General features: G+C 43.5%; 1 protein-coding gene across 1 annotated transcript; it reads left to right on the top strand.

Annotated features, from left to right (window-relative positions):
* The first annotated feature begins 35 nt into the window (after window positions 1-35).
* Window positions 36-10,557, top strand: sar1b (secretion associated, Ras related GTPase 1B). The gene is made up of 7 exons (XM_079737832.1): window positions 36-195; window positions 2,492-2,567; window positions 4,883-5,002; window positions 6,246-6,311; window positions 6,496-6,599; window positions 7,947-8,078; window positions 8,652-10,557. The coding sequence occupies exons 2-7, from the start codon at window positions 2,510-2,512 to the stop codon at window positions 8,766-8,768; spliced, it is 597 nt and encodes a 198-aa protein (XP_079593958.1). The 5' UTR covers window positions 36-195; window positions 2,492-2,509; the 3' UTR covers window positions 8,769-10,557.
* Window positions 10,558-23,604: the final 13,047 nt, after the last annotated feature.

Here is a 23,604-nt window from a genome sequence, read left to right as displayed (position 1 = left end):
AGTGTGGAACACAGACCGGAAGCGGCTGGGCAAAACGGGGAGTTGTTGAACAGCCATTGCAGTGTCGTGGCTTAGTAACAAAACACGAAAGAACGAAGAAGACCGACACTTAAAGCTTTCTTTTGTCTTCTGGACCAATTTTAATGGTTATAAAAGTGTACAGACTAGGTGAAATTATCTACACATAGCGAGCGGGTAAGTCTGTCCATGTATTTGCAACGATGGGATCTACGCCTTAACCCTCGGTGTGAGAGCTGACGCTCGAAAGCTCTCACAGCTAGCGAGTTGTCATGGGGGCTAATGGAGGGACGCTAGCGCTGCTAACCCTGAGCTGTACGGCGTAATATACGACCCCGGATAACCATACAGCTGAATAACGTCACATGTAATATAAATGTAGAACAGAATCTCACCGTTTGATGAATCCAAATTTATGTAGTATTCCAGTGTGTATTTTAACCGAAGGGTTAGCTACCGTAGCATCGCTAGCAGTGCTACGTAGTATCGGGACGTGACACGTAGCTATAAGGTTCAAGTTAGCGACCCTGTTAGCCGGCCTCACCTTAATGTTTGAGGATAATTGATCTACACGGGCTTTATTATAGAATTTGAATGTGTTTCAGAGTTCACGAAAGCTCCCTTTATGTGCAGTAAAGGGAACTAGCGATGGCAACGCGACTACCGGCTGTAACGTTACTGGTTTGACTGTAGAATTATCTGGTATATGTATAGCTGTCCCCATATGTGGCCTTTTGTAAAAGCGAGGGCTGTTGTAAAAGCGGTCCTTAAATGAATCCACATTTACAGTCTCGGAAAATGTGATTTGGCTTTTGTCCTTTCTTTTTAGTTATATCTTTGATTATATAAGCCTCTTGTGTAGATTGACTGGGGTAACGTATGATTTGGATGAGAGATCATTCTTTCTCAGAATATAGACCCTGACCCTATTTTCAGTTTAATGATAACTGAAAATCGTAATATTATTCGTTGGAACCTACCTATGTCTAGGTCACTGTCCCAGGAAAACTATTTTGCTCTCTACACTCTATGTTGGTAACCGGTTTGTTGTGTTGAATATCTGTTCTCTTGAATTCTTATTACAACTCCCACCTTTTGACAATTTAAAACGTCTCTGATCATCTCACTTGTGAGTCAATAGTTATGGAAGACACAATCAAACAATAATCTTCTTGTTTATTGTGCTCCCAATACTCAGGCCAGTTGGGCAACTTTAAAGAAATATGTTGACATAAGGTGCTATGTCCGGTGCGGTTAGTGTAGTGCTAGCGCCTGTTGGTAGACAAGAGACTTGTTGAACGTGGATGTCGGTGCCCATCTCGCCAGCATATATATGCAGCTGACTTGGCTGCTTCACAAGTTCATGTGTTTGAGTCTCAGCCTCTTATGCCGGCCCACTCTGTCACAGCAGTCATTCTGGGAAGGCGGAGGGAAACGATGGGAGACAGGAGCCTATCTCCTGCTGACGTGTAGCTCAGCTGGGTTTTGCATGGCTTTCACCTTTGCCTACTGTACTCTTTAGTCCCTGACTTGTTTGCATGTTACTCAACAATGACCCCACACTGCTCCTCACTTGTGGGTTTCAGATGTCAGTATGTAAGGAAAGAATAGAGGAAGCTTACATACAATTAGGTAGGGGACTGATGGCCCCTTGTTACAAACATATTTTTTGATAGGCAGCCAAAAGTTTGCTTTGCTTTTTTATAATCTTTCACAGAGATAAACATTGATTATCAAAATGTATCAATGAATTAGTTGTCAAATTCTGAATTGTTTAAGTCCTAGTGCTAAGAGTTGTGAATGGTTTTATTTTAAATGGTGCTGACAATACACATCTCTGATTGCATATGGGAGGTATGTGAAGACTATCTGATAATCATCATTGCTCTGAAACTCCTGTCCAAAAAGCCACACTGATGCAAGATAATCACTGGCTATATGTTCTTGTAGAATTCCATTGTTTTTATCACACGCTGATTGAAATTCACTCATGATTCTTATGGTAGCGCATTATCTCTTGTCAGAACTCCTTGATTGGCGTTAATCAGTCCTGGGGAGATGGTCCCAGTTTGGGTCCTTAAAATAGATTATACCTAGACCCTCCAGTCATCTTGTTCTGTCAATCTCAAAGTCTTAACTTCCCATGTTGGGTAGGCAACACAGAATTTCCACTCTTCCAATCAGACCTCAGTTATATTATGACCCACCTTGTTGTGTAAAGTGATCCTGACTAATGTTCAAATGATGAGTCACAACCCAAGCACTTATCTATAGAGCTGCATATCATTTTATTTGGTTGATAATCTGGTAACAAGTACTCCTGACAGTACCACTCACTGAGTTGATGTACTGAGACAGTTTTTGTAGTGGCCCAGACCATAGTAAGTTCTAGCTTAATGTACTACAATTTATTCCTACGATTGTTTTTGATAGTATTTTTGTAATTAATTTTGTTTTTTCTTCTCCCCTGCAGGATTCGACAGCTTTGGATATGTCATTCATATTTGATTGGATTTATAGTGGTTTCAGTAGTGTACTGCAGTTTCTAGGTGAGTACAGACACACAAACACTTGTCCTGTTCCTCTGGGTGGCAACGTATTCACGCTTAAAAAGCATTTTGGTCGATTAATTGTCTTTTGTTGTAGTTAAACTGTGATGTCATATTATCAAACCATCGTTTGGGTTTGTTTAATATGGAAATTATCAAAACAGATGATCCATTATCCAAAGCGATGCTAATTCAACATACCCCCACCCATAATAGGCTTAAAAGACAATACTGGTCCAGGTGATCAAACCATCATATCCCAACAAACAATGGACTCTAGGATCATTTATGTTTAGCAGCAACCAGGATATCTCTTTCCAACATGCTGCGTACTGTATTTTGAAATGTGGACAACGTTATTATTAAGGTTATTACCATATATATCTGACCATCAGTTCTTCATCAACACATTTTTGGGCAAACGTCAGAGAGGCTCAAGCTTATGAGAAACTTTTAGTATACAGCCATTGTTCATGGCACAATTCCTTTACAGCATTCCTCATTATGACGCTCCTGCACAATGAGGGTTCTAAGAACGCATCCCAAAAGGGTTGTGGCCATTGGGAAACCTTTTCACTTCTTTGTAGAAAGATTTTTTTTTTAACCGTCCGGAGCAGTGAATGAGTTTGAAATTCACTTCAGTAACCCGAGACGTTCTAAAGGGGGCGGTCCCTGTGAAGAGCTCTGTATGAGGTTTTCCAAGATTTCTTTGTTGTAAAGATTCTGCCAGTGTTTTGCTTTTGCCCTCCTGCCAGGAATCGTAACAATGACAATATAGCTCTTTGGTCTTTCAATGTGCGTCAGAAGGTACAGAGTTATGGTCAAAATAGCAGGATATTGCCAAACAAAATGTCTGATCACAAAGAGTGATGTGCTATAATGCTCTGGTTCCTATGAGTGACAGGGGTACTCTCTGGTAGAACACGATGAAGTGATTTGGACATTTGATTGGTTAGAGATGTTTTTGTGAAGCTTGTTTAGTATTGTCTTTCAACTTTTACGGCTTCATCTCTGAAGCGTCCCCACCAGAAAAGGTTAGCTTTTAAATGTAGCATTTGTTTGGCTGCTTTCTAAAGAGACAAACCTAATTCCAAATGAAGATGGGAGGACTGGCGGCCCTGGGCCCTGAATCGCCTTTTGAGTCTGTTCTTTGTATGTTTTTATCTAGAACACTAAGTTTATGTGTGCTCGCTTTACCCTTGCCCGGCCCTTCGATAAAATGGCACACCTGACCTAACAATGCGTTGACCAAAAAAAGCCTAAACCACATTGAATGTGTCAGGAATTTGAAAACTCCCCAATCAAAACCTTGACATCACGGTTCTCTCATGTCACCGCATGGCCATAGACCGCTCTCTGCCTCAGGAAACGGGTGTTTTGTGCATACATGTCGCTGAGAGTGCAGAGCCGCTACTCCGGCTCTCCCTGTCTGACGGGTCGCTGCCTTGTTATCCAGTGAGCCGTCATCGCCGGCAATCCCTGAGTCAGCCAACTTGTGTCATACGTGGACTGGTGCAGTTTCACATGAGAGCAAAGGGCGTCTGGGTGTCATCGCTTCCTCTTTTGAAGCACTTGCTGATGCTCATTATTTGACTTCCTCTCATAACTGTATTAAGAGGGGAAGACCTCAAGATATCAAATTAAAAAAAAGTAGTTTTTGTCCAATACCTCACTTCAAATGTCCATATTCTTCAATATAACGATCCTCTATTAGACAGTTTAGAATAGTATTTTAAATTCATAAGTACACGTGATATGAATTGCTATTGTGTAAAATTGCCCATAGTTATGTATATTTCCCAGATAGCTCAGTCCTAGTTCGGTACTAAGCCTTTTGGCTAGCTAACAATTCAATAAAGAAATAAAGCCAAATATCTCAGCGAAATATACAAGTTTTTATTTTTCTATTGAAACTGCCTCTGCAGTATAACTATTGAATATCACTATGCTTCAAGGTTTTTGTGTTAGAATATTCACGTTCTGTAAACTGAACCCTATCACAATATTGATCTAGATAACTAAGAATTTATATCTAGTGACGAGGTGTTCCAAAAGCAAAATATCTCATTCTTATGTCTTGAATTTCTCTTTGTTCGCCAAGAATATGTTTCTGCCAAAACTGTAGCAGAAACATATTCTTACTGCTTACTGCCTTACACGCTTACTGCCTTAAGCGTAAGCGTGTTTTCTTTCAAACTTTTAAACACTGTTCCTGGGAACGTTCTTTTGGAACTGGTTTCAACCTCTAAACCTGGATCTAAAACCCTTTTTATTTTTAACACTGCCATGTAATGCACATTTCATTTTTTTTATAGGACTGTATAAGAAATCTGGCAAGTTAGTATTTCTTGGCCTGGACAATGCTGGCAAGACAACGCTCCTGCACATGCTCAAAGATGACCGACTGGGACAACATGTGCCAACCTTGCATCCAAGTGAGTACACAAGCACACACGCAGGCTCTTAGACTGATGATTTAGATGTGTTTTGTTTTTCTTGTTTATGATCAGTCTTCTATTGTGGTGATCCAATACGATATGGACTTATGGTTACGCCACAACTACACTGTACCAACGCTCTGTTCTGCCTGATGATAACCGAATCTTAATAGATGAGCTGAGAAATATATATTTGGTTTGGTATGGGGACATCTCTACTCTTATGTTGAATCCCTAAAATAATTCTTTGACTGGGGGGGGGGGGGGGTTATCCCCTCCCCCGCCCTTCCCTTCCATTAATCTCCACGAGAGGTCATCAAAGTGTACTCCTCGATGTTTGAGGGTATAAGTCAGTCTTCCTTTGATGATTAGCTCCATATTCAAGTAAACCCGCCACATCAATGTCCAAGGGCAGAGCCTTTTCCCAGGGGTGTAACAATGTACAGTTCCATACCAACCTGAGTGGTAGTTGGGGTCAGGCCAAGGGTCAAGCTGTGTATCCTCATCACGGACGGATACACACAAGCTAAGCTGCTGGTGCTTGTGTGAGTGGGTGATGGGACGAACGATGGTATCATTTAATAGTCCCTGTCCCTCTAGCACCTTGACACCCAGATATTGTATACCACAGCTACGGTCAATACATGTGTAATCGTAATAACATCATGGAGTGGACCTGATTGTAATTAGGGAATTGTTTTAGGAAATTGGTGATTGTTGAACAGGCAAATGGTGTTTGTGTTCTTATTGGCTCTTGTGAACCAGCTGGCAGAGGCAGCTGCTGACTGCTGCTCTCTACGCTAATGTCTGTCCACCAAAAATGAAGGTGTGGTGAAATCTCACCATGCCCCAATAGAAGATGCCTTGCCCGCTAGAACCTGGTAGCTTTTCGTTTTGGTCAATATCATTTCTAGCACTCTTACCATTTATTTGTCAACATCGATCATCTGTCAGTCTTAAAAATGCATTTGATTAGTTTTTTACATTATGGAATATGCTTTCTTTTTGTGACTATTCGTTATTCAATCGTACACATGCTCTCATATCCATCCCCTGACAGGGATGCATCTTGGTTATTGTTTCTTATCTGTACTTTTTTTTTTTACTCAAGCTTGAAGAAGTTTCCTGTTGTGATTGTGATAAATGGCTATGCAAATACACTTGACATGGCAGCTTTTTCATAACACCTGGCTACCGAGTTTGAACTGAAACTAACCATTCTCCCGTGTTCCCCCACCAGCGTCTGAAGAGCTGACGATCGCTGGCATGACCTTCACCACCTTCGACCTGGGAGGCCATGCACAAGGTGTGTGTCTGTGAAAGCAGGACACATTTAATTTGTGAGATGATTTTGGATGCTGTACAGCGACTTCCACCTGTCAATAAAGAAATATCTCATCTTACACATGTCATCGTGTGTAATCTGCATGCATAGAAAAAATGTAACTAACATGAGGTGATTCTCCTGCTCGGCCTTCTTGTGTCCCCAGCTCGCAGAGTGTGGAAGAACTACCTTCCCGCCATCAACGGCATCGTGTTCCTCGTGGACTGTGCAGACTTGCCAAGATTGGGTGAATCCAAAACAGAATTAGACGTGAGTACCTGCTCTACTGACCAACACACTTTCTTACGAAGTCTTTAGGACATCATGTAGAGAAAGAAATGGTAAAAATAAAAGTTATGAAACGTCTCTAGTAATAATTAGATAAGATATATTCAAACACATTCATTAGGCTATATTAAAGGGGACATATTACACCAGGTGTGAGTGTGATTAGCCATTACAAGCCGGATAGATGAGCAACGTTTGCCACAGTCCACTGGGTAGTCTGGTAGACTGATCTATCCAGAACACATGTAGGTGGACACGCCCACCTGTGTTGTCCGAAGCTGCACATTTTCACAACGGCTTGTAATGGCTAATCACACTCACACCTGGTGGTATAATATGTCCCCTTTAAACATAAGTATGCTACCTTTTATTGACCCTTTTACGAAGGCACTTGACTGAGTGTGTGTGTGTAAAGTTCTCAAATGATTTCATCCTGTGTGCGAACACAGTTCTTGCTGTAACGTGATTCTTGCTTTCACACGAGTAAGTGATGATCTGATGGATTTGAAACCGTTATGGTGGTTCTAATATAGGTAGTTTAATATTGGTCGTAGGAAAACTGTTGTCGGAATGTGATGCTTGAAACAGTGTGGTTCCTCCAGGTCATCTTGGAGTCGTGATGCACCGATTGATTGGCCAGCGTTACATGCCCATATATGGCTTAAACACGTGATCAGGGATTAGCTGATCAACCAATTAAGTGGCTCAACGTTTTTTTCCTTTTTAAATTTGTTTGCGCTAAAAAGAGTAGGCTAACGCTTATCATTATCAACACATCTCCATGTCATCTGAAACTATTGAAGTATAACCTCATGGGTCAAGGCTACTCCCCATGAATTCCTTCTGCTTCATGTGAAGCTAGCTGGCTTCCACACTGCTTTAATGGCAGACGAGGGACTCTTCGGAGACGCCATAGGGAAAGAGGAATGCAGCCATAGTGCTTGCAAGTTCAACATATTTGCTACAACGTGAAGCCATGGCCTCCTTGAACCCTACACTATATAACAGTGTTCAGCCCCAGGGCTGAGCTCGTGAGTGAAGCAGTGGACAGCGCTCCTAATGGGCGCGGATGGCACAAAGACTCAGTGTGTTTCACCATGCAGTCTGTCCTCATGGGGAGGCTCAGGCCTGGTTAGGCTGTGTTTCTAAATGAGAAACTCTATACGCTTCCTTTGCATAATGGTAACTATGTTTAATACTTGAATTGTAGTTTTGGCAAAATGCATTCGTCCTATTTGGTGTTACTTGCTGCTTGATTGTCAGTAGTCTAAAACGCTGTGGTCCCTTTACAGTGTGGTTATGTAACACACTGCCCTTCCGTCCCCACAGGCACTTATGACGGACGAGACCATCGGAAACGTGCCTATCCTGATCCTGGGCAACAAGATTGACAGACAAGAAGCCATCAGTGAGGAGAAGCTCAGGGAGCTGTTTGGATTGTATGGACAGACAACGGGCAAGGTGAGTTAGGGGGTCGGGCGGGGAAGCCCTCTGATTCATTTTGTGAGCAATGGGTTCAGATTGTGGAGCTTGGAGTGACACTGCACCAGCCCGCTCCAGAGGTGTCGGGTACTACGCTGGCTGTCATCCAGTGAAGCCATTTAGATGTCAGTTCAGTTTTGTGGAAAAACTGGAAAAATTCCACGTTAGCTGGGCGGGCGGTTGGCTAGAGCACTAGCACCCATGGACCACATCTTGGGTTTAACCGCCGGGTGACCGAATGTATAGACCTTGAAATAACCCCAGCCAACTACATCAACAGTAACAGCTGCTCAGATCCAGCTGCTTTGAGTAGAGGGATCTAGCTCTTGCTTTGCCGGTTCACCCCCATGTTGGCTGCTGTAATGTCCATGAGAATTAAGAAATGAATCCATCATATAATTGCCTTAATGTATGACGAAAATATGATTTTATTGAGGTAATGCTTTTCAAAAATTCTTCTGATAACCTATGAAACGGGACCGAAAAGCTTCAGAAAGATGCAAGGTAAATCTTCCATTTCAGTGACGGTGTGTGTGTGTGTTTGCCTCGCAGGGCAACGTCCCCATGAAGGAGCTGAACACGAGACCACTGGAGGTGTTCATGTGCAGCGTGCTGAAACGCCAGGGCTACGGAGAGGGCTTCCGCTGGCTCTCCCAGTACATCGACTAATGGGTCCCCCCCCACAACACGACCAAGGACCGCCCGCTGCTGCAGCCACCCCCCCACCACTACGGGGAGGGGAGGGGGAGGCGCCTGACCCACCAGCCGCCCCTGCCGTTGCCACCAAGTACCATAGCCAGCCCACCCCCAACCCCCCTCAACCACGCCCATGTTCGGTTAGAAACATCTGCCTCCACCTGCCGAGAGAACGCAGTACAACCTGAACCCAATAGACTTTTATTGGTCGAACATTTGGTTACACACACACACACACACACACACACACACACAAACACACAGGTACAGACACACACTATCACACACAGACTGACACGCATACACCCACAAACACCAACTCACACATTCTCGCACTTGCGCACGCACACGTTTACTTATTTATCTCTCGTTAATCTCCTGTTCATTTATTTTTTCTCTTTTCAAAGCGGTCAAATTAATATGGATTGTGCAGCAGAGGCGTTTCCATTCACAGGCTTGAAATCTTTATACTAATCCATTCCCAGTTTCTTTCTGCCTTGTCCCATTCCGCCATCCGTTGAGTGTGTTGATGAAATGCATCAGACCTGTCAGTCGATTCCATGGCCCCATCGGTAAAGCAGTGTTCCCTCCCACCCTCCGCCTCATGGCCCCGGCTCCCCACCATCAGTTTGAGCAGCGAGGAAGAGCAGTGTCGTTGTATACATCGCAATACACTTTTTTAAACCGGAAAGAAAGATGTGCAGATACTTGACCCAGTATTTCATTGTCGGTCCAAAATCTTTTTCTTTCTTTTTTCTTTTTGCAGAACATTTTTTTTATTTTGTATCACCTGTTCAATAAACATAAAAAAAAACCTTATGTGGCCACCTCTATAGCTTGCACCCTAAAGATGTGTATGTGTGGCTGTTATTTTACTGAAATAGAGGCGTCCATTTATCTCAATGTATTGAAAATAAGGACTTTAAGGTTTTCTTGTCAGGGTAGCTGAAAGTTGGGTATTTTCATTATGTTAAAAGTTTTCTATACTTTTAGGCACAGGGCATTGAGTGGCTCCAAGCATCTTGATGGCCTTCATATTTGCTTAGACCGTATGCATTTACGTAAGAGATTTTAAATACAAAAAACTATCATTGGCTATCACAAATTTTTAACCTTTTTCAAGGTTTAAAATTGAATATTTATACAGCACAAACTGTGATCAGGCGTAAATATAAGGAGCTGGCAACTTGATTATGATGACATGCAGTAAGATACAGTGAAGAACAAGCCAGTCCTTAGCCACCCCTAGAGGTGAGTATTAGACTGCACCAACGACTTCCCCAGAGCAGTCTCTACCGCTGGGCCAGAGACACGCTACGAAGGGACCACATATATATATATGAAGTGTACTGAAATAACGTACATGGATATTATATAGATAGACATATATTTTTTCTTTAATAAGCGATATCCCTTAATCTATGTGCATTACCAGAATCTATTATGCATGCCTTCTGTAGGGTTTTAAAGACCAATATTCCAGTACAACACAAGGAGAGCAGATGCCAAAACATGTTAAACAATGTTAACTAATTGGAGATGTGTCCGTCTTTTGTTTTAATATTTTTAAAGGAAACATAATGGAATGACAATTAAGAAATACACCCTTTTCTCTTTTTTTGCTTTTTGTTCCCATCCCTGTGTCTCTTTTAGTCCCTTATGACATCTTAATGAGCTGTTCCAACAGAAGGGGACTTGCTGTTTGCATCATTAAAACAATATTGTAATAAATGTTTGCAATGAATATCAGGCTGGACACGAACGTGAATGGTTTGCTTCTTTTCTTTCGTTTTTTCTTGCGGTCGTCACATTAAGACCTACATGGTGACCGTTTAGCATGGTATGTGTAACTTGTAAACCATTGATACATTTAATCCACAAAGGGAACAAATGCATCCAAAGCACAGATGTCATCCACTAGTGGGTGCCCAACATGAGTGATTAATAAAGTAACATGGGTTATGGTTATCTTAGGAATCCGGTTGATTGGTAATTCGAATTTTCGCTCTAAGACAAAGTAGACATCAACACTTGTGAACTGGGTGCCTTGCTCGTTTGGTTTGGCTAAATAATTACAACCAAGTTGTATTTCAGTCTGGTCTAGACACAAAGACGAAAAAATACCTAACTGATCAATGCATTTGGGGTTGAACCACTGCTCTCCGCTTATCTCTATCCCACTTTGGCAGTGGGACGTTTGTTTTCCATCTCCGTTTTGCCTACCTTGTAACCCATATAATTTGCATACACACTAGGTTACAACCAAATGAACATCCAATTGATCTATTCAAAGCCTTGTCACTGACTACCTGGCTGGAAAAAAAGCAGAAAGATAATCAGATCATTTCATTTTGGTCCTCACCAATTGATTTGTTTACTTAAAGAAAGGTGACTTGATATCACAAAGGTTTTGATTGACTCAGGTCGTGGTCGGATAGTCCAAAACATTGCGTCCATTCCTAACCTCCTCCTCCACATCCTTGGCCTCGATGGAAAATTATATTTTCTATAAATATTTTGCATTATGACACCTTTAACAATGCAAAATGGACCACGTCAAAAATAAACGTGTTTGAAATACCCACTGTTAGGTGTGTGTGCATGATGCCTGGCGTAACCAGCCTCACCTGGTCAGAGTTTGGACTCTTGGGCTGGGTGAGGCTGCACACCTGCTGTGTATTGAGTAATCAGGTTAAACCAGCCATCACCACACACACTAGGTTCCTAAATGGCAGCTTGGATCACCATCACCATCATGTGCTTTTACATGGGACAGCTAGATCAGATTAAGCCTTATACCGATTTTGCTACTCGAACGGACCGTGTTAATTATCCTAACATACATGGCCTTTAAGAGATCGGATAATGGCCGGAGCATGGCTGAATCCGCCACCCTAGGTGGCGCTGCAGCCCTTACAACAAGTGGTTATAGAGCCACTTCTGGTTGACCTCTACGTCCCAGCAACAACAAACACAGGCGGCATTCGAGAAAGATGTTTTCAGTAGACAGCTGTCAGTTCACTTCGGGTCCATGTCATTTCTCAGACGATCCGCTGTTCCGACCTCTCGGTCGTATGCGGACTCCTCCGGCGGCGGAGCAGCGGGAGGAGTCCAGCCGAAGGAGTCCGCATACGACCGAGAGGTCGGAACAGTGGAGCGTCGGAGAAATGACATAGACCAGTGGCGTCACTAGGCTGTTTTCATTCGGGGCTAAAGCCCCGGATATTATTTAATTAGCCCCGAATCTTATTTTAAAAAATAATAACTTTTTTTTTTTTTTTGCTTGCTTTACACTAGAAACAAACATGGGGTTTCCAGGGGCATCTCAAAGTAGCCTAGTCCTTCTAGATAGTCCTTCTGGCAAGAGAATAATCACTTGAGGTTTACCACCTCAAGTGAATTAACCTATCCTATCTCCAGTCATATATATATATAAAAAATCACACATATATATTAATGCTGTCAAGCGATTAAAATATTTAATCGCGATTAATCGCATTAATGTCATAGTTAACTTGCGATTAATCACACATTCTTTTCTATTCTAAATATCCCTTGATTTCGTGCTGCTAGCCTTTTAGTGAGATCAGAGAGTGTTGAGAAGGACAGTAATAAAATATATTTGGTAAGATGGATTTAAGAAGAGAGGCCCGCAGTGAATTCAACCCGGTCCACTTGACATCGGTTAGGTGCATGACAGTGGTAGGCCTACCGAAAAAAACTTCAATAGCCCAGGCTTTTATTTGTTTCAATCACTGAACTTTCGAACAAAACTTGCTCAGCAAAGATGGGAAATACTATAACATTTATTATTTAAACCAGTATCAATATGCCTACCGTCATAGGCCTATACACATTACCAGGCTATAATAACACCTACACAAACACACACACACACACACGCGTTGGCGTGGAGTGGTAATCGGGAGAGTTGGGAGAATTCCCGGTGGACCGTTTCGGGGCTTTCGGGCTGATTACTGCGGGATAACAATATTGCGTATATAAAAGTATATTGCAGCACCGTTCGGCAGCCTAAGCTGTGCGCCCGCAACCTCTCACTCACTCAACAGCCGCAACACTCACAAACTGTCAACGTTGCAACACAGTCGATTTTGTCTAGAGGGGAGTAACTGAGCGGCCCCTCCCGACGTGGTACAGCCCAGGTGGGCCTTGAACTGTGATTGGTCAGAAAGACGTAACAGGTAATGACAACATTGAACTCTCGTGCAGGCTCGAACAGAGTGACACACAAACACACGCACACTTTTAAGGAGTTTTTCACCCGCTCCGTATCCTATCCGTGTACCGGCGCTGTACCGGCGTGCTTGTTGTTTTGTTTCCGGTGTAGCTAGATCCGGTATGGTGTTGTTGTCCCCTCGAAACGCTTTAACAATTGTCGGTATTGATTTTATAGGTAAATTATTGCCTATTGATGAAACAGCCACACTGAACATCAAGAAGAATAGATGTAGGCCTACAATAACACAGAATTACATTTACATTGAACATGATCGAAAGAGGTGGAAATACATATACTTTCTGAGAATTGAAGTGAGACTAAACGTAGTGATCTAATTGAAAATAATGTTTAAAAAATAACTAAAAATAATAAAAAATAGCTTGTGTGACAACTATATTTATCTCAATGTGCTGATTCTTGAAACGTGCTTTGCACAGCAAAAAGAGCCGACTTTATCTGATTCCTCATAAGGTTGCATTGTTTGACGCGCACTCTCTAGTCTAGAATATTTGTAGACATTAAAAATGCAACGTTCCATTCATTCATTATCATTCAAACGCAGAGGCTAGGCATAGACACACGGATTGCTGACCCGATTAGGAGAGCTTGGTCTAGATCCTGCCCATATTGTTGGGCAGGATGATGTAGGCTATAGCTTTTTACGCTGCCAAGCCGGTTCGGTCACAGCTTGGCACGCCCGGCGATTTCACCTTCTTATCTCAAGTTTCCTGTGTAAAACCAAGGGGGTCAAATCCCCCGTTCGCCACAGCGCGGGCTTTCTTGGTTCACTGGAGAAGGCGGGGCTGCTAACGGAGTCTAGACCTCTTTAGAATAATTTGTATTATTGCATACTCCCGAATGTTTTAATTTTTTTATGAATGAAGACACCCGCATGCAATAATGAGTTCAAGTCTGAGTGTAGAGTACAAACGTGATTAACTATGGACAGGGATTATCGTTACTGTCTAGACACGGTCCAATAAATAGTGAACTTCATTACAGCCTCACCGAAGCGCCTACAGGGCTTAATGCAAACAATTGCAACAAAAAACGCCTGCAGAAATTCTCAGACACCCGCTGGTCTCAGCATGAGGCATGTCTACAGTAGCCTATGTCTTCTGTCATTGATCAATATGAGGACATTTTAACCACGATGGTTGAATTAAAACCAGAGGGAGACAGCAAGTGCAGCTCGAAAGTGACCTGCCACACAAGAGCAATGGAATAATTTTATTTTATTATAGGCCTATATGCCTTGTGATCGGTACATTTCGGCTGCGCATGTCTTTTTGGAATTTTAAATTGCTGCAATGCATTATGTTGTAGTTGACTTCTAACATGTCTCTATCTTTGCTGTTTAAATCTAACAGTAGTCTATGAGTAATATATCGGCGGCTGTACGATGCTCGTACGACGCACTTCACGATCCACTTAGGCTAACGATGCTTTCGGGAAACGGGGCCCTGGTCTATTTTGCCATATTAAGGAGTATTTTCCCAGACAAGTTTTTCCTTAGGCGTGGCCAATCAAGGGACCCCATGTTGGGTCCGGACCGTGTGCACCAGAGCGCGTCACCAATATTAGACACTCTCACTGGTTACCAGTCTGGGCTGGTCATTAGGTTTCCTTGCTCGGGTTCCTGACTCAAAATATCTGGGATGAATTCCAAATTAAAAGGTGCTGTAGGTAAAAGTTAAGCGCTAGGTTTATTATTTGTGTGTGATTGGTTGGAACTGGCATGGCCGTTTGTCATCTAGGAGTGAAATGACACCCCAACTTTGACTTGAGACCGCTCCGGGCAAATTTTTGGTCAATGGAATCCAACTTTTTTGTCCATCCCATGTAGGGGGGAGGGAGCTGGGGTTGTTTAGTCTCTCTTTCTCTCTCTCTCTCTCTCTCTCTCTCTCTCCTCTCTGGTTCTCTCTTAAATCTTACGTACAGCAGCTTTAACATTATATTTGAGTGCATCTTTAAATATTTAAGATAGTCCTTATTGTTCTCATTGGTGAGTTTGCCTTCAACTTTCTCTATGAGCTCTAAAGTTTATGCACCACTAGCCTAAGTGGAGTGATCCTTATGTGGCAGTCTTAAGGTTTCCTCCTAGGTTTTTGCTAAGGTTCTTGTTCAGGGTGGGGCTGTTATATCTCTTGAATGGAAGTTTGCGGAGCCTTTTGAGACAACAGTTATTTTGCCAAGAAAGGCAAGACACTTGCCTGAAACTAAATATATTTGTTATCCTTAGCCACTGTTCTATAGCCACCGAATATCTGCCACACACTCAAATTGCAACCAGGAGCAAAGGGTAATTTCAAACACACACGTTAGTGGGGGATGAGCACCCAGCATTACTGCACTGCATTGTTCAATCCAACCCCTCTCTCATTAAGTCTCTGAAGAGCTCTCTTCTCAGCCCATTCTGACGCTATTATTTCTCTCATCATATTGCTCTCTTTGTGGACCCCCTTAAATCTCTCGCTCTCTTCAAGCATCTCTCACACACCGACGTGAGCAGAGCCAACTGCAGCAGCACAGGCTGCTATTCGTGGTGTCAGAGAAGAATGGGTGTCCATGAGTGCTGCTGTGGAGAAATCATGATATCTGCAGCACACACACTCATGGAAGTTTGAACAGACACACGAGCTTACGCACACAGATACACAAACACATGAATATATCTACACAAGGGAACAATAAACTCGTTTGTGCACCATATTTCCTTGATGCAGACGCATGTACCTAACCCCATCCACGCACACAATTCACAAAAACCTTCATGTACGCAAAAACTGACACCCTTGACAGTTGGTCTGCTTGGCCTACATGTTCCTCTCCAGCAGAAGACACTTGGTGTATAAACGTAAACCAGTGAAGAGCTCTGCCAGCAGAAACAAAGAACTATATAACAGGCCAATCTAAATCAATGGCATAAAATAGTATAATCCAGTTTTATATTACGACGACAATATAAACTGCAAGTGCACCTTGGTGACGTGTACACAACCTCAGACCATTAGCTTAAATATCATTCCACCAGGGGGCAGGAGAGGAGGGCATTTGACTTGGATGGTCACCTACACTTCTGTTGTACGCCAATTATGAAGGCCTAAGAGACCTGTGAGTGAGTGTTGTAGTGACGGGATATTTAACCTTCTTTGGCTGATAATGGGTTATATAAGGCGCTGATTATAAAATATAAAATATACAATTATGAAGCAGACCTATCCCACCACTCTTATTTTGTCAGGTATAATTAATATGCTCCCTGAGTCGCCCCACCTCATCAGGCTGTATTCAAGGTGTATAGTATGGGACACACAACGGCGAGGCTCATTGCCTGACCCAAGCAGTGACGGGGGCGTGGATGACCCGAGGACAGAAAAGTGACGAATGCCTCCTCCAATCTATAGCAGCTGAGGGTTTCACAGCAAATACGCTAAACGCCTCTGATTAGAACACACGGCCTTTATCTCCATCTGGAGGCCATGTGGTGCAACTGCGATGTGCAATTGTGTCATTCAATGCTATTTGCCGTGACCGGTCAATTGAGGGCTCGAATGTCTTAGTTGATCAATTGCTTCTCGAGATATCCACCGGTTTTTCTCATCACGTTCATATTGTAATTTTTAAGTTGGATTTACTGTTTTTATTTGGAGACTAGCAAACCTACCTGTCAGTTTTTGCTTTACTTCGTTGGGTCAACTCTTGAGCCTAGTAGGCCTACTCATAAGATGTTCTTGGCCCTTGGTCCTTTGGCCTTCAGTAGTATAGGGCTCCCCACCGACAATGCAAAAGGTCGTATTCACTTTAAAAATCCACTCTTCATTTATGCGGTGTACCAGGTTCATGGACTCAGACCCTGTAAAATACACCTTGATTATTTCACTTATAAAAACTGTCACAGGACTCATCTTTATTTTGCTACAAACAGAACACTCGACTCCTTTTAAATAGGAGATATGTGTACTCCACTTACTTTGGGCATCTTATCTTCCAAAAAACACCTAAGAAAGAGGCCTAGCTAAAAAATTGTATCAAAAATAACTATCAACGGAATAGGCTTCTTCAGTATAATTGATCATATTTCCCCAAGGTAGGCTTTCAGATGAAAATATACACAAAACAAGACCGTTTGGTACACAGAAAGCACTGCTTTATTGACTGCACTGGGCTGGATTGAACTGGATTGGACACCACCAGATGAGGGCGGGACTTCAGGGGATGAGACAAAGTTTGGGGAGGAAGGGGAGGGAGGATGCAGCCGTCGTTAAGGCAACACAAACAGCATGCAGATACAGTCACAGGAAACATCATTTGTCGTCAGCATCATCATATTGCTCTTTAAAAGTTTTGCTTAAACATTGAATTTGTACAAAAAGGAAGAAAATAGGTTTTTCGCACTAATGAAAAATACACTTTTAGTTTTTCCCTCCTACAAAGAAGATTCTAATACAAGAAAATAAATATAGCAAAAAAAGCCCAAAAAATAATTTAAAATAGCTCTTTTTAATATATGTTCGATATTTCTCTTAGCTATTAACAAATGGCACAACATTCTTCGAAACAAAGAATACAGAAGGATGGCCTCCTGCAACATTCATATTATCGTGTTGAAGAAGTGATGCAGAGGGGGGAGGGTCCGGAACACCTTACCGAAGAACGCCTTACCGAAGAATGTCTTACTGAAGAACGCCTAACTAAAGAACGCCTTACCGAAGAACACCTTACCGAAAATCGCCTTACCGAAGAACGCCTTACCGAAGAACGCCTTACTGAAGAACGTCTTACTGAAGACCGCTGGAGGCGGAGCCTGTGCCAAGCTTGCTTTTACTCCCAAAAGGAAGCTGATTGATATTGATAAATAGCTCGTAAATAGGACCAATGATATTGAAAATAGTGCATGATTATGACCAAGGATAATGGAAATAGTGCATGAATATGACCAATAGGATAACGAAAAGCAAATAAGGTACACTTACAAAAATAAGAGACCTGCTGATAAGAAAACTAGAACAGAATGCAAACTAGCTAAACATGAGCAGCGCATTGTTGTTATAAACAGTTCTAAAGATAGGATCACTACCTAAAACAGGCCACTCCCAGCCTGCAACACTAATAAGATGATCATTCAAGTTCTTACACTCAATCCAACTGAGGAGATGAACAAAATCCAAACGAACAAAACCAATAAAAACGTTTTGGAAGCCAGAACTTCTGGGAACTCTTTAAACCTGAGGAGAGGGACTTGGCAACCGCAGGTCGAGGGAGACATGTCAGAGAGTTTCCTATTAAACGGGACAAACAGCCAGCTCCTCACTGGCCTGACTGGGCCTGGAGGTACTGCAGAGGGAGAGGGAGAGGGAGAGGTGTGTGGTGGTGGTTGTGGTGGAGGGTGGCGGGGGATGGAAAAAGCAGTTGACAACTAGGAAGAAGCAAGATAGAAATGCATCGAGAGAGAGAGAGAGAAAAAGAGAGAGACAGACACACAGAGAGAAAGAGATTATGGTGCAGTGTGAGGGGGAATAGTTTGAAAGAATGTTCCAGATCTCTGAAAGAGGGGATGGAGATTATCTCAGGGAGACGAGAACGCGAGCTGAACACGTTTTAACCGCAATTAGCCTTGGAATGGACACACACACACACACACACACACACACACACACACACACACACACACAAACACAAACACACAGACACTGCAGTTTTCCCGATTTATGTAATCAAAGCCTATATTTCCTGGCTGTGCTTGTGAGGTTTGGACACTGGAGTCCGATAAATAAACGGACTCGGAGGAAACAGACACATGTTTGTTCTCCAGTTGAAGGCAGGGAGAGGAAAACAGAGGGGGGGCGAACAAGAGGAGGAGGCTCGGGGGAGAAGCAGATGCCAAGGAGAGATCAGTACAGGGGAGAGTAATCAAGCAGAGTGGGAAGGGCAGAGAGAGAGAGGGGGACCAATGGGGAGCATGCTTTACTTCTAATGAACCAACAGGCTAGACGACCCAAGGCCCGGGTTTGGGATTCTGCTGACCGCCACCACATGTTCACACACACACACACCCCATGATCACACACACACACACGCACACACGCACGCGAAGTACGTGGTCTGCCTCTGGAAGGCAGATTCCAGCAATCCCTCCCCCTCCGTCTCTCGGTGTGTCTCAACATTAGCATGCTGCGGTTGTTGTTTCTGGCCAGATGGTCGCGTGAAGTGGCACAGCAATTATTGCCAATTTCATAAGACACTTAATTTGACTGTTCAAAACACTGGAAGGGGGCCGTCTTAGAGAGGAGAGAGTCTGCACGACTCATGCAATTACAATAACTCTCGTTGGCCTTCAACCAAGAGGAACCTCCAGGGTGTGAATGCTGATTGTCGTGATTGGTTGAATCAGTGTGGATGGGCGGGGCTCCGGGGCAACTCTTGATGATGGGTGATACACCTCTCTAACCACCCCCCCCCCCCACCCAAATAATGCAAATATGAAGGGAGAGGAAAGGGAGGGAAGTGACGAACAGAGAACATCTGAAAGCGATAAAGAGCCCAGAGAATGGCAAGGAGGGAGCAAAGAAGAGCCTGGTGGAGTTTATATTAGCTGCTTGTTAACTCGACAGTATGGACGGGCTACAAACAGAACACAGGGGAAAGAACAAGCTGTCCTCTCTTCTCTCTCTCTCTCCAGCTCTCTGGCTGCAGTACAGCACCCGCCTCCCCCTCTCTCTGCATCTGTCCTTTCTTAACGCCCTCTCCCTCCTCTTCTTATGGATGTCTCCTTTCCTCCTCACCCCGTCCCCCCCTCCCTCCCTCACCCCAGCGCTCACTACCTCACTCTCTTTTTGAGTTGAGCAGAGAAGTGTGTCTCTCTCACACACACACACACACACACGCACACACCCTCTCAGTCAACACACAAGTCTATTATTTTTCCTTAAAGCGACAGAGTTCCTTTTCCCCACCGATTGTCCTTCACTTTAATATCAAAAGAGGATGGAGGGAAATGGCAGCAGTGAGCCGCATGAGGAAGGAGAGGGAGAGGAGAGGGGGAGGTAAGTGGGTGAGGGACGAGAGGGAGGGAGGGAGGGGAATCACATGAAACAGGGTGGCGGGGTGGAGTGGTACCTACATGGAGGGTCAAATCAAGGGCAACAATGGTGACAAGGTTATGCAAGAGGAGGAGATGATCTGAATGGGGAGGGAGCTGATGGGGCTGAACATGGGTGTCTGGGTAGGGTGGGGAAGGGGTGAAGCCAGGGGAGTAGAACGATCATGATATTACGCTGTGATGTAACCGGGCTGAAGCAAAGCAAAACAAACTAAAAGGGTTGTGGGTGGATCACCGCTCTGCCTTCAAACCAGCCTCTGCAGCCAGCTAAAGCACCACCACAAACAAAGGTGGAGAGCAGCTTGCTTTCCACAACACGGCTAATCAAAAGAACTGTATGCCTCTAGTAGTAGCAGTAGTAATAGTAGTAAGCAGTGCAGTCGTGCAGTATTAAACGTTATTGAAGGTGTGTAGAAAGTCCAGCTAAACGGCGGAGTGTGTGTGTGTGTGTGTGTGTGTGGAGGGGGGAATGTTGGGGCTGGCGTGGGACAATAGAGTAAGGAGAGGACAATGATGGCAGACAGGAAGCAGACCCATTCTGTGTTGAGTCAGCGGCCCTCAGCGTCTTGTATTGGATGACTAAGCTTTTTTTTTTTGCATCCTGGCTAACCAAACATTAGCTGGATACTAAACAAATGAGTCTTGTGGCTGTGATATCTAGTGTGAAGCTGATTGAGGCAACAACTTTGAAGCCCAGCTAACTTGAAAAGTGCATTATCTGACAAATCGTTTTTATATCATTCCTTAAGCTACTTATACAGTACATCAAATCCGTGGTTTAAAAGAGTTAGCATTTGGCCAGAACATATCTATTATAATTTTTTGTAAAGCAGCTAGTTTAACTTGTCAATATTTAGTTTCTTTGCTACGTTTATGTGTTGCTTTTTGTTAAAGGTGAATGTTTTGGTCCACAAAAGTGCCATTGAGTCAATCTTTAAAGACATGGAAAATGTTAAATCGGAAGAAAGAATGCTTGGCATTGTTTCCTATTTATTCAAGACAAGAGAGTCTGCAGCATTGGCCAATCAAAACTCTATTTACAAGACCTGAACCAGTCTCTACTGAATAAGCCTAGCCCATAGGAAAAAGTACCAGACAGAATCCAAATGATCTCCAGGTGCCTCCACAAATCAGGCCAAAGCATCACTCTGTTTCCCATTGCCTTGAACCAGTGGACCAAGGTAAACTAAAGGCCACCGCATCCCCAGGGACACCAGTAGACAAGGTGGCCTTCTAGCATGTCAAGGTGTCAGACTGACCAACAAGCCTAGCTGTCCGCTGATGGGCATTAGAAGGCGGTTAGGGGAGAAGAGTCTGAAACTGGCTGAGGGACGACCTTCAGGAGATCATCTTTTCCCAGGCCAGCTTAACATCTTCTGTCCAAGGACTGATTCTGTACTGATATTTCCTTCCTCCATATCAAGAACGTACGCAGAGCCCCTAACAATTACAGAAACAACTTGTGTGCTGGGCTTCACTGCACAGAAACTGGTTCAGGAGAAAACACTTTCAGACGTGGGCATGCAACATGAGAGCACCAAGTTACAGCAAACCTGAAAGCCTCAGCTCACACCAAGCGGTGTTGTCCATACGCCCACACCAGCACTTTAACATGACCCAGCCCTCCCTGGACACTAGATGCAGGTGGTTCGCTTGGAGATATTCTGAGAGTCTCAGCGGTGAACTATGAAGCAGAAGGAGAGGGCATTGGAGCCACACTGTAAATATAATATCATATCATATAATCTATGTGTATTTACTAGGGCTGCACAATGTCCCAGAAATACTCTGAAAACATTGCAGTACTCTCATGTAGATATCATAGAGGTTGTTCAAAATGTTCACACACTTATGAGATATAAAAAGTCTCGGGGGAACATCAACAAAGTCCTCTGGTGCTCGGTGCTATTCCTAGAACACAGGCTACAAAACCAGAAGCGTTTGCTATGTTCAAATACAAAGCTGGAATCCCCATCCGAAAACTAGCGAACAACCTTTGTGAAGAATGGCAACCTCTTTCAAAAGGGCTTTCCTTCATCCATGGCGATAAATCAGCTACATGAAAGAGTTTAAAAGTTTCCTTCAACATTGTGCATCCCTAGTTTTGCTACTAAAAAGGTAAAGGCTGTATATGAAACACCTTTTCTAATAACACCGTCTACAAAGTCAGGCTACTCTGAACATTGAATATTGAAACCAGGTTTACATATCACTGTCTAAGCAACACCGAAACAAAAAATCTAAACTACTAAACCACACGGTGGAGTATTCTGTTGGGGGATTGACTCCCACCAACTCCACCTTAAATCTGTCTCCAAACCACGAGTATAAGTATTATTGTTGTGGTGTGTGTGTGTGTGTGTGTCTTATGATGGTTTCCATTCATATGGGGTGGAACCGCTGAAGTAAACCCAGTAAGCTGTCCACTTCCTATATCAGGTCTTCATCCTCGGAGGAGAAAGGAAGACGTAAACTGTGACGAGCTCATCATGTGATTGGCCCCTGTAAGTAAGCTCAGACTAAGTGTCTGCGGTGGGACAGAACAGTTGTGTTCGGTGTTCTTCTGATGCAGAGCGGACCGGCACCCACTGGCCAACAAAGGTGCAACGTTTTTTTAATAAATAATCTTCTACATGACAACCCTGTTATTCCAGCTCTGTGTGTGCAAGTGTGTGTCATTATGTCATAAGCGGCGGCATTTTATGTCCGTAAAGTTGTATTTTTGTGTGTATGTCTGCAGTGTGATTAATTAATGGTTCAGTGAAGCTCTGGGCCAGTGTGGGGCCCACTGGGAGAGGGTGGTCTGGAAGAGTCCAGAATGACGATGGTGGGGTGGACATTATAGTGGAGCAGCACCCCCTAAAGGTTAGGAGGGCACACCGATCACCAAGTACGACCGATGCCCGAGCTTCTGACGGAACACGGGCCGACGTTGGATCAATGAGAAGTAAACCGGTCTAAACAGGTTTCAATGAGAAGTGAACCGGTCTAAACAGGTTTCAATGAGAAGTGAACCGGTCTAAACAGGTTTCAATGGCAAAGGTTTGGACAGCACGAGCAGTTGCAGTCGCCCAATTAAACGTTGTGAAAATAAGAAAAAGTGGTTTTGTGAATTGTGCTGCCTTATTCCGCAGATCTGTACTATGTACTATGTGGAGGTTGTTCCTGAACACAACCAAACAGGAAAGCCACCACCCAAGATGATTAGAGGAAGCAGACTGTGTCTACGATACACTTTGGTCTACAGACCTGATTCAAATGGCAGTTTTTTTTCTGCTTGATTTAGCTGAATCCGGTATCAGATGAGGGGGGTTGGATGTTAAAATATACATCAGCTATCACTATACTTAACTAAGTAACAGCTAATGTCAAGCCAGTGCCGATTTTGTTCACCACCACCACCTCGCAGACGAAATTCATTTGGCGGTTCTTGTTAACCCCGCCCACCTGGAACGCAGCGCCCTCTG

This window comes from Pollachius pollachius, assembly GCF_949987615.1.
Source record: "Pollachius pollachius genome assembly, chromosome: 6".
Taxonomy (NCBI): domain Eukaryota; kingdom Metazoa; phylum Chordata; class Actinopteri; order Gadiformes; family Gadidae; genus Pollachius; species Pollachius pollachius.
This window is presented reverse-complemented; position numbering and strand designations above follow the sequence as displayed.